The 17,458-nt window shown below is 38.1% G+C and overlaps 1 protein-coding gene across 1 annotated transcript in view; it reads left to right on the top strand.

Moving 5' to 3' along the window:
• The window catches only part of vgll4b (vestigial-like family member 4b), a 40,981-nt gene that overhangs the window by 301 nt on the left and 23,222 nt on the right, over positions 1-17,458 (top strand). Inside the window, exon 2 of the mRNA XM_085456902.1 lies at positions 2,599-2,672. Coding sequence (XP_085313028.1) covers positions 2,609-2,672 — 64 coding nt within the window. The 5' untranslated portion in view covers positions 2,599-2,608. The remainder of the gene's footprint in view (positions 1-2,598; positions 2,673-17,458) is intronic.

The following is a 17,458-nucleotide window of genomic DNA, read 5'->3' as shown; positions in this document are numbered from 1 at the left end:
GGACCCTTTTTTCCCTGTAATATTAAGCTTGTAAATGAAGCCTGTGTATTGGAGCGGTTAAAAATAGGGCTGAAATATTATCGGGCGCCTTCTTACACATTTCATTCACGATATGAAGCAGTGCTGGCGGGTTCCCAAACTTTATAATGCTTTCGGCCACACGCTTTTCCTTTAGAGATTTCACTTGTTTGCAGTGAGTGTGGAGGAAATGAGTGAAAGCTTATCAATATCAAGAGGCTATGCATTTCCTCTCCAGTGCCAGGCAGAGTTCAGTGCAGATCCTTTTGCTCTAATCCTTCCTGGATAGGGTTCATCTTAAGGGACCGCTGTTAAGGAAGCACTGAGTCAGACCGATATAAATACTCTCACCGGTGGGAATAAAAGTGGACGCACTTGCTACCATTATATTCGGCTTTTTTTTTTCCAGCGCAGACCTGTCCCATCAAATGCTTGTCGAGTTTCCTTTACGCTCACCACCGTGTAGTAACGAGGTATCCCCGCGTAACCCTGCTGCGTTTGCGGTTTGATTTGAAGTCGTAGTACGGGCTACTTTTCAGTAGTAACGATGCTTGATACTCTGTTTTCCTTGAGTAACAAGGTATCCTAGGAATGCAGAAAGAGGGAAGAGAAATGCGCTGGAGCATTTTATAAATCCACAAATACCTTTCATAGCTCAGCTAGTCAACACTGTAGGAGAGAACTAAAAAAATAATCCTAAAAAAACAAACTAAGAAAACAAAACTCTGTGTCTGAATAAGAATATGACAACTCTAAAGTGAATAAAAAAGCTCTAAGTGGTAATAATGAAGTGTAATTACATCAGGAATGACAGATGGCTGGTTTATACATACTCCTGCTGATGATAAATGACAGTGTAGGAAGCATAATTATTTTATAGAACGACTACTGAACAAGACAGCAAAAAATGATATATATTGTAGGCCATGCTTTCTTCATGTTGATGAGTGAGGCTCGCAGACCACACAAGTGTTTGAAGGTACTTTCACAATCCATCTGGATTAAGGGCTTGCTGTCAGTGCAGCAAACTCTTAATCCCAAACTTGGCCCAAAAGTGAAAGGCTTATTGACAATCAGCTGGATCCAACAAAGACTCTTAAGGACCAGTCACACATGTGATCTCAAGTCTGATCAGTACAATGAAACAACATTCATACAATTTTGAATTTCAGTGAAAGCACCTGGCTTTTTTAATGATTATGATCTGGTATTACAGGGCCGATTTAAGTTCATGGGCCACATACAGTCCGGTTTGATCTCATGCGAGTTGGACCAGTAAATCCATTGTATCATAATGTTTTTGAAATTAATAATTAAATTTAGTAATTACATGTGCATCACAATTTAGAGTGAACCTTCACATATAGAGTTTCACGGAGCTTAAAAACCCAGAAAAACAGATTAGTATTTAATAATTTAAAGAACTCTTGGAGCTCTGGAAGTCTTTCCATACATTTTCTCTGCTGTATAGCAATGCTGCCATCACCACACCAGGAGAAGCAGTGTGTTTTCCCAAAAAATTTAATTATTTTGCAGCTAATTTTATTGTTATTATATATATTTTTTTCTAAATCAATCCAGTTTGCCAAACTGAACCCTTTGGCAGCATGTTCTGGCCCACAAGTCATATATTTGACACCCATATGTTGATATAATTTTCACAGTCTAATGACATAAACGATAGAAGTATCAACAAAATAAAAGCTTGTAAAGTTAAAAACAGTCCACTTACAACCACGAAATAGACATAAACTAAACAAAGACATTTTAGCCATTTAAAGAGTGTTTGATTTGTTTAATGTTAATCACATTATTAATTGCACGCTTTACTTTGCCCCAAATTGCATTTAAAGTAGCCTTTTAAGAGAGTTTGTAAACCTTTCACTTCAGGGTTATGGTTATCTTTGAGGAGTTGCACATGAGCACTTGGTAGACCCTCAGCATTCATGCACCAAAGACACTCGTAGTCTAAGCACGCTTACTGGGAATATATCATTTATTGCAAAAGGGAAAGGTCCAGTGTATGTGGCTAAGATTCTCAACACACCTACTTAACCTATAAATAATAAATAAAAAAAAAACATATTAATATTGATGACAGTATATATTTGGTAAGAAATTTGCATTTTTATTTCTGTTTTGAGTAAAGGCTGGTTTGTTTCATTAGTGCTGAAAGGACACAACTATTAAACACTGGCTTGTAATGTTTGACTACAATGTCTTTGTTATTATATTTTATATTTATACCTAAATCAGGTGAGACTATTCTAGTATAAAGGCAAAGTCTTGGACAGGTGATTGTGCTAAAGGAACACTAAGCACAATCATCTTAGTGATGAGTAGAGAAGCAACATTTTGTAATATAATGAGGAAAAAACGAGAGAATCTTTTATATTTATATTCTGCATCAGTTAAAGCAGTCAGATTTCTTATTTTTACTTTTGTGCACCATGAGACTTTGAAACAGTTTTGGAGCTTTTAAGGAAATTAAATATTAACTCCTTTTTTTTTGTTTGCTTAAACTGACAAATAGTGATCCCTAAAGAGTTTTGAAACTTTGCCCTCCTCTCTGCCCTGCAGGCATCCAAGCATGGAGACGCCACTGGATGTTCTGTCGAGAGCAGCATCGTTTGTTCACGCGAATGAGGAAGAGAGTAAGTTTTATCAAGCTTCCATTTCTGCTTGTATTTATGAGCCTGCAGAAATCGAGTTCAGATGCATGCCGCTTTTTTGCTTCCTCTCCCTCTCTATTGACTGTTGTACCGTTGAAAGGTGCAGGCAAATGATTTGTATCATTACAGTCATGCTACATATAGATGAAGTGCAACTGTATTTACAGTCTAAACCCCCGGGCCACGTTTTCTTTCATAAGACAATAGGTGTCTTTGTGTTGTACAATTGTGCTTTCTGATTTGCAGGCAAATTAGACCAACGGCCTTCAACTGTCATCACTACTTCTTTTTAACCAGCACCTCGCTGTTAACCTGCTTTTACTGAAATCAGGGTGGGGTTTTATCTTTCCTGCTGCTGACTCTGTGTCTGTGTCACTCTCATTGATTTCTGTCCATCTTCTTCTCCAGTCATTCACTTCATCGCTGTCTTAATTTCTCTTCCTTTTTTTGTTCCGGCCTCTTCTGTCATTTCCTTTCTCTTTCCCTAATCATGTCTGAGTGCTTCTGGCAGTGCAGAAAAAAATTCCTTCCGAGATTAACGAGAAATGGCCGGTCCTTCTCAGCAGGCCTCCCTGCAGCCAGCAGGCTCCAGAGCTGAGCGAAAACTACAAGGACACTTAACATTCAGTGGATACCACTGATAATTGACATGCACTGTTTAGAGGAGGCAGCTCAGTTTGTTATTTTTGATATTTTGCACAGAAACACAGTATGTTTGTTTATTTGACTTTTAATAATTGGTCTTTGGTAGAGTGGCATTGGAAATGTTTGTACTTTTGTTGAGAGAAAAATCTAGAAGCTCTGACTTTGTGATTTTTTGTGATTTATATCCATAAATACCATGATTTGAATTCTTAAAAGAAACAGGACATGCAGTGAATTCCACTGAGACAAGTGTTTCTTAGTATTATTATTTTATAGAGATTCAGTCTTCCTATTGTGTCTATTTCACTTTGATAAAACCTGCTAGAAGGTTATTTGAAGATCCCCATTTTGGAGCTGATTAAGTTGACGCACATATAAGCAAGTCATTATACAGTAAGATAATCAGAACTGCTGTGTCACCAGCGTGTTCCTGTAATGTTCTCACTCAAATTAAGTGGAATATCTGCTTCCTTGTACTTCTCAGTAAAAGGCCTTGGGATCTCCCCACCCCTCTTCCTCTGCTCCCTCGCTCCCCTGCAGTGTTTTTGTTTTTTTCTCCTGCGCTGATGCCACTTTTTGTTGTCAGCTGTGTATGGCCTCTTTGTCCAAAGACAATGCACGCAACCTGTTTCCACAATAGTGCGGAGAAAACGGCTTGAATCGGAGAGCCAGCTGAGCTAACTGCTACACTAGTCAGCTAACGAGCGAGTCTGCCAAAACTAGCTTCAAGTTAGTTGAACAACCAGGCCAACAGGCAGTTAAGTCAACAACCTCTGTGGGCTCATTTGCATTTATGACGAGCCTTTGCAGAGACCGCGCAGCACTTGACACCAGAGCCTTGTCACAGATCAGGGAGAGGCTCAGGCCTGCCTTTTCAACAACTGATTTAATTCACGTTGAATGAGTGGGGCTCACTTAGGCCAGTGCTTTGGATCAGATCAGCTGTTCCAACCATACCCCTGCATACCCCTGCAGATAAGCCATCACTGTTTGAAATATTTCAGGGAACTATAGAAATGCCGTCTTGAAGGACATAAAATTACTGAACATGAATAATGTATTGACATTACTGCAGTAATGTTTAGAAATAGAATTGCTGGCTCAGGCCCAAATATTAAGGCTAATTGAATATGAAAGCTTATACTGTACAAGCTTAAAAAGAAACTCTACTTCCATTAGTTCTAACAACATGAGGCAACTCTTCAAGGAGAACTCATAGATTGTATAGAAGAGGTGATGCAGTCACTGTGATGTTGCTTAGTTTTGTGAAGACTTGATGTGCTTCTCTCATATGCTTATTACCTGTCAGTCACACTGTAAAGCATTCCTTTCTTTATCCTCCTTTTTGACTCTGATATACAAAGGCACTTCTGTATTGGTTTCACTTTTCAGACCAGGAAGTTTTTGTCGTTTAAACAATTCAAACATTTTGTTTTCCTTTTTTTGTACTTGTGATGGGCTGATAGCAGTAACGGCTTTGTTCACGAGAATCTGCCGACAGTTAGAAAAGTATAGAAATATCATAGCCTTGGATCTACGTTTGTATGTCGCCTTGCAGGTTTATGAGTACAGTTAAAAGAAAAACTGGTTTTCCATAGAATGTGATCTGAGTCAAAGACAGTGCTCTTAAACTAATGCAACACAACAAGTTTCCTGATTACAGTACACTTATCATTAAACAAAACCAAACAAACATTTAAATGTTGCTGTTAGCTGCTACAGACCTGAAAGTCAGACTTCTGGGCTTCTCACAGAACTGGTTTAATTCTGCCGTATCGTTTGTGCTAAGCATTGAAGGCTCTCTCACGGTGAGAGATGCATTGCATCTCTGCAGGATTAATGTCCAAGGCTCTGGCTTGGTGCTTAGAACCTCTGCTGAGCTCCAGCTGCACAGCCACCCTGACATTCTGTAAGATACCTGGATCAATTTTGCAGTTCACTTTCTCTTTCACTTTCACTTACTTCATCTATAAGGCGATGTTTGCATGCTGGGACGAAGTGGCTCTTTGCACCATATTTTTTGTATATTTCTCTAAGCAATTCTAAGCAAAAAACTTCGATGAGAAACTACAACTTTAACCACTATAGGGAAAAAGCCTGCTAAAAAAATTATATAAACGTATATAAATATACTTCAACCTACTCCAAATATGAAACAGCACAATGCTTGCATATACATACCTACAGTACACACACTCTTCAGCAGTACCGGTCTTTGTCAGGGAGCCACCTTCCGGTTTGAGGACAAACTGTCTGCATGCAACACTAATGACAGGTTTTATGCTCCTGAAGCCGAATATATGGTAATTACACACATACTAAAAAAACAGTGAAGTAAACTGTGCCTTGTATTTAATGGTGAATGTGGGTAAATGCTTAATACTTGTCATCACCCTCCATAGCAATTTTGGTGTCTACTTGGAAGATCTCACGGTGTGCTCCACCCTTCCTGGAAGCAGACCTGTATTTGAAAATCAGTCTAGAATGCATTGCAAGCCCAGCTTCAAGGACAGATTAATTATTTTTGTTTGTAGCTTCGCGTTTTCTGCGTCTTATAAAATATGCATGCACATTTCCTGGTTGTGGTCTCGTATGGTTCACTCAAATCCTACTTGTTTGTTTATAAAATAAACGTACACGCACGCACGCACGCACGCACGCACACACACACACACACACACACACTTTCAGAATACACCCTTTATTGTTAGTTTCCATGGTTTGTTGAAGCACTCATTCTTTTTCCAACTATTTCAACTGTCTTCCTCACTTATACGAAATTCTGACTGATTGTGATGAGTGGCATACAGTAGTTGCTTTCTCATATAACAGTAACAAAAATTGGATGGATGGAGAGACAGACGGATTGACAAACATTGTGTTTTCTGGTTCTGCCAGTTTTTATTTTATTTTCCAATCTGTATATTGAAAAAAGTCACTTCATCACTTTGCATTTAGTGCTTATTAGCAAAACTTAAATAAATTATTCACAATAATCTCACTGTGACACGAGCTCTCATTTTCAAGATCGTCCTGTTTTAAATATCCATAAAAAACTGTTTAAACATAGTATAGTTATTACAATTCTGGATAATAATAACTGGAAAATTACAAGTAAAAATAAAATAAAAGACTGTAGCAATAACACAATAAGAGCAGGAACAGCCATCCAATAATGCTTTCTCCATCATCCTCAGAATCTGTTTAAAACGCTTCAGTCCAGTTAAGCTGCATTATAAGAAAATGCTTTTTTCCCAAGTTCTGTGCATACATTGTTGTAATAAACATTAAACAAATGTTAGCACACTCACATTTTCATTTACGACAGTGAACTCTACAAACATTTTCTTATAAATACTAGCAAAGTAGCGTTATCATTGTTAGCAGGTAAGCGAATTGGTATTAGCTGGTGTTAGCATTAGCTAGAAATGCTAATGTAGGAACAATGGTATTCGGTAATTATTAGTCTTATTTAAATATAAAGATAATATACCATTAAAAAAAATACAGAGCAGATTTATAAAAGGAGAATGAGGGGATTAACAACACCCGAAGGCTAAATTTATATTTTGTTGTTTTTATTTCAGTTCTTCAGCTCATTAAATGTTCATCAAGTGGATTTAATGAAACTGGCTTTGACACTGTGCTTGCAAACGACAGTAAACCTCCTCAGTTTAGTCACACAGCTGATGTTTATTGAGGTGTACCGCAATGGTAGAGGCAAGTTTGGTTAATCTGAACTGGCACTTTTCTAAACTCTTAAAGGGTGGTGTAGAAGTTCTTCGAGCAAATGTATTGTCCGGACTAGTCGTAGCATGTCGATGATGATTTGTATGTACTTGGATCAACACTGAAAGGGAAATCTGAGACCTTGCATCACTGCTCTTTGTCTAAACCCATCCGGAGGGATTCTACGTGGGAGGTAATTTGATTGAGAATTCGTGCCCGTGGGTGGGATGGGTTTGGTTTTGTTTAGGGCTTCCTTAGGAAAGAGTAGGTTTGCCCTCAAACCTGTTTTGGTTTCTGACTTTTCTTCAGTTCAGCCCGTGTAACATGACACAGGTTTTAAGTGAACATGAAATGTAGATAATGAGTAGCACAGCTCCTTCTGTGTAGTGCATCAGGCTTGGTGGGGCATTTTGAAGGAAATGGCTTAGATCTTGATACACACGATCTTGTATGTATGGGTAACCCAGTGGCTCACAAGAAAAACAAGTGGGTCTTTGATTCAACATTGGGAGCCAATGATAACATTTTGCATGATTCACAAAAGGACTGCATACATGCAAAATAGACATTTGTTTAACTGATACCTTTCTGAGTTTCTGATTGTTTGGCAAACTCACACAGAGTAGAGAAATCCAGCAAGTCAGTGCTCTTGAAATGGTCTCATGTACCTCATATAAAGTTGAGACTTGTCATCAAACTAAACAAAAGTATTTAACTTTAAGGCAGAAGGTGACATTTTATTAACTTTTAAACAAAGCCTGCCTGCGAAGCTAAGCTAACTGCCCTCTACTTGTAGAATAAAATTATAATTTTTAAACAGACATTAATACTCAAAAGAAATGAAGGAACTTCTGGCCTCTGTAAAAATGCTAAGTGTTGACACTTTTCACACTTTTTTTTTTAATCTATCCATAACATTAGACTACGATACATTATATATAGCAGCTGGACCTATGACCATTAATAGCCCCATGGCACATCTCTATTATAACACATACGTACATATAGATTCAGTCCATGTTTTTCACTGACAAACTCTGTCTTGTTTTTTAGACAGTGGTTAAATTTACAGTAAAAGCTACCAGCAAGAATCAGCCACAAGCAAAACAATGGAAGACAATGTGGAACATGATGGCAGACAGTGCAGTTATTTTTCATAATACCTTTTATGTGTGTCCTGTATTGTGTCTAGTTCAGTTGTTTTATTGGTCAGCTTTACTATCAGTCCTGTAGCCGGTATCTCTTATGTTTCGTTATTTTACAGACTACGTATTACAAGAACTGTTAGGCCTGTCTGGGTCATCGCCCCTATCAGTTGTTCTATAGTTCAAAGAGTCTGCAGTAGAAAAGCCTTGTTTGTCAGAAAGGTCTTTATCAGCTGTAACGACCACAGCGATTTAAGGCAAAGTGATGTAAAAGTTTCTTTCATCCCATTTTATCTCATATTTTATTGGTACACTTTTTCCATAGTTCTTTCACATCTGTTTGTTATGGTCTTCTTTTTACCATAACAAAAGACATTTATGGTATGTAAAATATTACTGGACCAAAGGCTTTGCAGTGTGTTTGGCTGTTTCTGGGTAGGATGAGTCAAATGATAAAGAGTGACTGGAATTGCACTGGGATTATTTTTTATCATCCTCCAGTTTGATAGAGTTAACTGTTACTATAAGCCTGTTATACTATGATAAAAGCAAAGAGGGAAGCATTATTTGATTCTGATGGCCAATAAAAACAAGGCATAAAGTAATAATGGACTCTTAGGCATTATGAATGTTACTGCTCCAGTAGTAATATTACTACTACTTCTCAGACAAATGATGTGTAGCTCTCCATGTTAAGTCCATATTCACTGTCCAACTTAATTATTATTTAATTTAATTTATTTATTTATGTTGCCTGCAGCAATCAGGATTATTGTCTGAAGGCCAATAAAAATGCCCAACAGATTTTATTTTCCTAAGTGAATCATTACGGCTTTGCCAGGCTGGTCCACTTGACTGATCCTTATTATTTATTTATTTATTTATATTTTTACTTTTAAGTTATTACAATCTGAACACAAAAGACTGGGGGACAAGAGAAGTTAAAGAAAAGGAGAGGAAAAGAAAAACAGAGGGGGAGAGGGACAGAGAGAAAAGACTGAAAATCCGATGGATCACCTGCTGGAAAAAAAAGAAAACAAGCAAAAGAGAACAACACACCAAGGAAACCAGCAGTAATGGCGCAGAAGCCACAGGGGGCTGCAGTGACATGCCTGCAGGCTCTGCCGGCAGCCTGCTATGCCAGATCGGGCCAAGCCCCTGGGCCCAGAGAGCCGAGATCTGAGGGCCCCACCAAGCAGCCGCTGGGAGTGAGCCAGTACACACTCGAGCGCCCAGCTCTGGACACTGAGAACCACCAATGCACTGACGGGTGAGGGCATCAGCGACTGGCATCAGTGTGGTGGGGGGAGACAGGCCCTCACACTCAGGGTGGCCTGAGATGTTCCCAGAGAGGTGGAGTCTAAGACCCAACCTGACATATAAACATAGACCATGTAGTATGCTAGTAAAAAATTAGCTGAAGTAACGAAAGTAAATAGTAAAACAAAAACAAAAACATAACCAGCTAGCAACAATTCCCAAGTGGCATGTTGCAGGATGAAGGAATATGCTCAATGTGGATGTAGGTGATTACTATTACGGAAGTCCATGTCTAGCCATGAGATAATTAAACTGTGGATATGGTACAGTATATGTGTTCTGCTAATACATCCTGCAAACGTCTTTTTGCACTACCAGTGTAAAAAACTTTGCCCTAGCGCCACTATAGCCCAATAAAATAGTTAATATTAAACTCCTTTCGAGTGTGAAATCTTAGTCTCTTAGTCTATAATACACCTGAGCAATGATTGCAGTGGTTGCTCTTATTGGATTCTCTAGGTTTTGAGCCCAAAGTCAGTGTACTGTGTTTTGATACTGGTTCTACTATCTTTACAGTATATCAAGGGGAGAAAAAACATATTTTATCTTATGATCTTTATAGAAAACAAAGGGACTTTACATACATCTGTATTTCAAAAAAAAAAACAACAGACAGAAAGAGTGCCAGAGAGTGCCCTGGAGTTCTTTGATGATTGACCTTCCTCAGAATCATACATTCGTACAATTTGAATGACCCTGAGGGTTTGTTCCCCTCCTGTTCCTGTGTACAGAATACTGCCATGGCTGATTTTCCCCAATGCAGCGTAACAAGCAGTAAATGAAAGATGACTTCATCTTTCTTTACCTCTACACTATACACTTCCTTTGACAGTTGTATTTACATAGGGCTTGACCAATGCACACTTACTCAGGTATTGCATCACCGCCGGTTCAGCAGACGGCTATTAAAGCGACAAGTTCTACAGGCTGCCATTGTTGCAGGGTCAAAAGTCAAGTGTCACAAGATCATGGTTCCAAGCCTTTTTTTTTCCTGTTACACACAGTTTTCCCTGTAACACACATATACAAAACCTCAGATTGTTTTGTATATGTGTGTTAAAAATGTCATTTGAGTTTCTTACGTTGACCAATTGCTTTTTTTATAGTTTCTATACAGATATTACACATAAGCAAGTACTTGTCTCTCAAATTCGATATGACATACACTGCAATGTGGTATATTTCACAGCAGACTCCTTTAGGCATGGAAATCAGGCTTTTTGCAATAATATTTTACGGCATCAACAGCATCAAGTATGAAATATGTATTGAGAAAATAGTACAAAGAATTATCATCTTTATTGATTAATTTAAATTATTAGAAAGTTAAGTAACTGCAGAAACACGCAGATCATCCAGCACACTCCTTACTTTTGGGTATCCACCAGGTTTTATGTAAAGCTCCTCTCTTCTTTCTTTACATGAAAGTTTTCTATAATGAGTGAAATAGTCAAGTCACGTTCAGAGAACTCAGCTGACAAGAGGCGGTGGTTGAATTTGGGTCCTAACATTGATATTTAAAATGTAAAAGAAACCGTGTCCTAGATTTGCTTTCAGTAAATGTCACACTTGCTGGTCTTATAGCAGCTCTGTGTCTCAGTGAGGGAACCTTCTCTCAGAGCTGTGCTGACCACACATATTTGACATTCCTCTCTTTTTGATAGCGCTCGCTATAGCTACTGAGAATGAAATAAAATAGGATTGCATTGCCTTTCACAAAAAAAGGTTGACTTTTCTAGTGCAGGAAAAGCATTTTGATGAGTCATTGTTACTTTTCATTTTTTTTTGTTACAAAGGTAGTTCATTTGACCTGTCCAAGCATACAAAAAGAAATGCGCACACATCTTATGCAAGGCAGCAGTTTTAAAGAATGCATTGCATTTATTTATTGCATTCTTTTGTGTTCACCTAGATGAATCATTGTCTAGGTTAGATTTCTCTATTTTCTGTACATTTTAACTTTCAAATGGGAATTTCAGGGTTACACTAAGAATATCAACTATTATATTGTGTTAATTGCCACTGCATCCAGCATAGCAAAGCAGGATACAAAACAAAGATTGAGAAAATGAGTGGCAGTGGCACAGACATTCCCCCGGGGTCGGTTTGCTACAAGCTAATTGTTAGCATGGCAAGAATGTTGTCATAGGTTCGAATGGCTGATGGGCGGAGTTATCCTTTTCCATTAATAGAAATAGAATCTGTTTGGTGTGATATATTTGAAGTGCTTAACCATTCTTTAATTAGCAACAAAAGAGACACTGACCACCCTCAACTTTTCTGTGTCAAAGTTGGATGCCATATTTGGAAACTTTTCTCTCTTTTTTTTTGGTGGTTATCAGCATTTTTTTTTGAGAGATTTGAATCTCAACTTGCTGTACATAAGATTGGAGATGTGTTTCCAACAGTAGCATAATATTAGTATCCAGCCTCGCATTGCCTGAAGCCAGCGTAGCCAATGCCAGCCAGTTTCTGTCAAGACGGTTTTCTTTATGCCGTAAACAAATATTGGCAGGCACGCTGCAGGGGAGGAGTAGATGAAAACACTTAGAGACAGAGGGAGAAAAAAGATCAGGCAGATAGAAGATGTGCAAATCAAGTTTAGCACTGACAGACAAAAACTCTAAAGATGAGCAAGAGATCACGTGGAGAGAATGAGTGAGGAAGCCTGCTCAAACTGCAAAAAGCCAAACAGGACAGATGGACTATACTGAAGAGAAGGTCACAGATGACTAGGATGTCTCAGCTGTGAGAGAACACTTTGCACAGGACATAGCGGGCTTATGTTGATTTTAAAGATCATATAACACTACTAAGAAACCACCATCATTGTTGATAATAGTTACACTGACTCAAGTACTGCAAAACACGCATTTGTAACAATATTAAGATAAAATTAGGGGAAAGTTATAAACCACAGTAAAATAATTTAGAAAAAGAAATGGAAACCAGACAGAATTAAAGCAATTTGACAATACACCACTATGAATGAGACCTAACCCAGCTAACAGGTAGAGGTGAGTTGAGGACTGTAGGAAGATGACCTGATCTGAAAGGTGAAACTGTCCAGAGTTTCAGAGCTGAAACTAAAACAGCTCAGTCTGCTTTTAGAGCAAATCTGGGAACTACTCGAAATTTCTCATGACCTAAGCGAGGCATATGGGACATAAAGTTTTAACAGATCTGATAGATACTCAAAGGCAAGCACTTAAATGTGAACAAAGGAATCTGGTTGCCATTAGGCAGCACCACCATGAAATGGTCTTTGTTCCTTAAATGAACCTTGGAGTAGCTCAAGCTTGAATCTTCAACCTTAATGGTGTACTGACTCTTATTCAGAGCTGTCAGTGTCCACGTGGCCCAGATTCCAAAAATATTTGTATATAATAATGTATTTGTTGCGATACTTTCCTCTACATATATTTAAACCTTTGTAACATGATAGAAGTTTGCTAAATGTCCTAAAATAATACATTCTGAATTATACAACTTAACCTCCTAAGACCCGAACTCTTCCACGACATGCATTTTTAATTTCTCTTTGATATTTGGGCATATTGGGGCCCGATGAATGTAAAAACAAAGAATTACCAGATTTTTTTTTACTTTATTTTTGTTTTTAAGAAAAATGAGAGCCACAAATGAGGATATTCATTTAAAATTTTGATAGAACAGTAGCAGTATAATGTCCTCGTAAGTGGATATCAGGCCTATGTAGAGCAAAATTTAGTATTTTGGTCTAAATAACCCAAAATGCGATGTCCACATATGTGGACGGCAGGTCCTAGGAGGTTAAGGTATTTTTGCCGTTAAGGTTTAGTAATTGGATATAATGCAAAAAGTAGGGCATATTGTACATAATGGTGATCTCCGTCATTTACCTCTTGTCTCCCATTAAGTTTGTTGTATCTATGATGTCAGTAGTATTATATTACAGAGTTAGTATGTAGGTTTTAATCGAGTTCGAGGTTGGTGTCTCTTATGTGATGACAGGCTAAAAAAAACCCCCAAAATAACAAAAACACAAACTCCAGTGATGTAATGGTTAAACAGTCCCACCAAAAGCGAGCTTGTGTTTAATATTAAACAAGGCCGTGCTTAATAATAAACAAAAGGTTTCAGCTTTTCACCCCACGCCAGACAAAGGCGGGAAATGACTGAACGGCTTCGCTTCCACACAGTCACCTGTTGTTGTCATTGTTTCAGTGCAGCAACCTGATATTTCCTCCTGTGGGAGTGTGTGCTCACAGAAACCATGTGTAAAGAAGCAGGGAGATTTAAATGTTTAAACTAAAGTTTTGGATTAATTCATAGTGACGTGGAGTTGGTTAAAATCTGTGTTGTGTCATGATGCAAAATATAAGAACATCAGCTGTTTGCAGACATTATAGCTGCGATCAAACCTTTTACAACTTCGAGGTATGTGGAAAAGAGATTGTTCAGTAACCAGCCTCATACAAGAGGCTCAGATGACACATTTCAGCAAGGAAAAACATCTTTGATGCATTATGTCACCGTGTAAACAAAGCCAGTAATGGTTTGGGGAAATTTCAGAGACGCTGTAAAGTCATCAAGGGTTTGACCTTTAGCCGCTGCCACTGTGACAGTTGTTCTTGCTCCACGCCTTAATGAGATTCTGTTTACACAAATGTTATTTTGTGTAAACAAAGAAAGTGATAAACCTCTATTCTTTTCTCACTTTTCAATAAGGCGTGAAGAGGATTCAGAATACGGAGAAGAAATAGGAAGCATGAGCAAATCAAGCGAGCCTTTGTTATAGTCTTTAAAATCAGCATCATCTTTTATGTTCTGTCAGTGTTTGTGTCGCAACATGAGAGTGTGTTGATGAAGCATTAACATGAATTACCACCTTGCCTGTGCAGCGTTGCTATTCCTGACACACCCACTCTCTGGAGAAGCCCAGACCTGATCAGAGACACGTAAACATTGGAGGAGATCAAAAAACTAGGTCTGATAGCACCTCGTCATGGCAGATTACATTAATGAATGGGTACAGAGGAAGCAAGGGGGGGGGGGTGATGGCAGGAAAGCTGGAAAAGTTTGGCTTACTAATACTAATGGATCAACTTCTCCTGTTTAGGTTCTAAACTAAGCAAAATTATAACTAAGCATAATTCAAACCTGATCAGCAAAGTCTAAATAGGACAGGTGTTATTGTAAATGTAGTCTATGGTCCGTAGTAGGCAGAGGTAAAGATAAATAATCAGTAGCTGATGGGCCATACTGTGTTTCCTAGAGCTGGCACATATGAGTTGCGCAAAAGAAAGCAGGCTATGGAAACAGTGAGGAGAAAAGGTTTATTTCCTCCTTAGGCTAACTTGTGTGTAACAACTTGCCACTGTGGAAGAAAGAGGTGGATTTTCACCAGCTTGTTGTGTAACCATTAATCTGCTTATTATACTTATTCATCCTGCAAGGCCAGAACAAGGAATGTTGGAGAATGTGTTTTTCTTTGTAAGCAAACTCTGTGTAATGCATTTGTGATAACGGCATGATTGGTATGCACGTTAAAGTAAATGTAGCCACCACAGGAATACTCATGCATTTTATTTTAGCTGCAATCAGACCGCATTATACTCAGAAAAAACAAACATGCCCCAAATGCTGTTGTTGATGATATTGCTGATGTTGTTAATTGTATTTTATTGGAATGCAAAATGTAAAAATTACAGTTTTCTTTTATTTGATGGCTTTCAGTATTTTTTACAAGAGTAAGTATAAATAGTATAACATAGTCTCAAAAGTTGGAATCATCCTTTATCCATTATTATGTTAAAAAAAAAAGTCAGGGTTCAGTTTATATAACTGAGGTCCACGATGTTACAATTTAGCTCTCTTTTACTTCTTTCACTTTGGGACTATAAACCTGTGTTCAGAAGGAAGAAACTTGACATCAAACCCTTGTAACTTTCTGGTGTACAGGGATGTGGGGCTAAGCTGTGGCTCACCAGTAAGCTTCTGTTCTTCATTATCATAGTTTTGTCAGAGTGAAAATAAGAAAGTTTCCTTAAATATGACAAATATTGATGCTAATTTTCACACTTATCTTCACAGTTTGCTTCAAATTGAAATTTTCACTCAATTATTGTTTTGCACTATTTCTAATATTGCACACATTCCACCAGCTAACCCTTATTGGACATGAAAGGAGGCTGTTTTCTAAATTCAGTAACCATTTTTAGTAGATTACTATGACAATTTCTCATGTAGTAGTTGCCATGTAATAGATGTTGTCTCGAGGTCTACTAGCTGTGGGGATTCCCAGATATTTCCTCCAATGCCATTATGAGTTTAACATGTTGGTATTTAGTTGTACGTCTCATTAAATATGGTATGTATAATCATGAAAGACCACCAGCATGGTTTGGACTTATCTAGTCAAATGCACACATCTATAAATGTTGATTGATATTTATTATTTGTTGGTCAATGGAAGCCTCTATTGGCCATAAGAGGGCACCAATCTGTTATTATCTGAGAGTTTCTGTACACAGATGGATAGCACCTGTCTCTCCTTATCTCTTCTGTTACAACAGCTCGGTGTATCCTGAAAAGTTGTGGCACTAAACAGACTTAAGCTTCACAAAATATTTGTGCAAGGTTCTCTGTCCGGAGAATAATGTGAAGCACTGAAAGGAGTTAGCCTGAAATCAACCTTTATGTGACTGAAACTGCAAACAATGGCCGTCCGAATAGACACGAACCGTGTTCCTCAGTTCTGAGTCACCACTGGAGGAGGAGGAGGCCAGGAGGAAGGAGAGGAAAGGCTTTTGTGTATCTGTGTCTGCACAACAAAGAAAGGAGAAGGCGTATAGACCAATGTGTTTGTGAAGCAGGATGAAGTGGGTGTGTGTTTACATGGATGCGTACTGCGTTTGTTGCATTTGTATATTTCTGCGAGACAGGAGGTAAAGTTTTTTTTCCTTTTACATTAGTTTGAGCAGTTTTAGATTTTGGGGGTCTTTTATTAAATGACAGAGATAGAGGTCTGTTTGTGCTTTATGAGAAATGTAGACTTTGCATGTAAAGTTAAATCCACACCATCAGATATTTCCCACAAAACAAATCCACTGTGCTCTTTTCCATTACCCTTCCTTGTTCTTATTTGGCCTGTTTGTATGTTGTTACGTAAGGTTACCAAGACCAGAAACAAAAACAAACATGCAACACTAATATATGGTCACATTGGCTAAATAAGTTTTCCTCCCTTTAATTTGGAATCTTTCACTTTTTTGCTTATTTTCTTTCCTCTTGCTGTCTTTCCATTATAAATATTTTATTTTGAGTGTAAAAGTGAATATCCACAGGTATTCTGCATGTATTTGTCACATGAAAAACTCCGACACTAAAGCACAGCCACACCTAGTGAGGTGTGTTGTCATATGCCCTGAGGAAATTGTTCTTTTCTCTTCTCAACAAGCTATGCAGTGTTTTGAGCTTCATGAGTCTATGTACTCTTTTCATTCCCCCTTGCCTGATCAGTGCAATCTATCTATCTATCTATCTATCTATCTATCTATCTATCTATCTATCTATCTATCTATCTATCTATCTATCTATCTATCTATCTTAGCCCATGTCAAACGTCAAACACTAGGGGGCAGAAGAGGACCACTCGGGATGTTAGAGGCCCACCAGGCCCTTTTAAACCTTTTTTTTTTTAAATCAACACACTAAAGTTTGCCTGTGTTTTTCTCCAAATAAACGCCGACAGACAATTTAGAAAATGCATATCCCTGCTCTTTATCCTCATGGCCTCTCCTGAATGAAAAACAATATATTCTGTGCTATAAAGTATGTTGTTGACAGATGAATAAAAACAATATTTTGGTAGGAAAGTATCTTGGCTGTAAACAAAACGCTTTATGAACAGCATCTCCAAAAACTGAAGCACAGTTTCTTTTTTAT

Source organism: Copadichromis virginalis, linkage group LG5 (assembly GCF_057382275.1).
Source record: "Copadichromis virginalis isolate Kocher_CV1m ecotype Utaka linkage group LG5, C_Virginalis_male_GT1.1, whole genome shotgun sequence".
NCBI classification, from domain to species: Eukaryota; Metazoa; Chordata; class Actinopteri; order Cichliformes; family Cichlidae; genus Copadichromis; species Copadichromis virginalis.
This window is presented reverse-complemented; position numbering and strand designations above follow the sequence as displayed.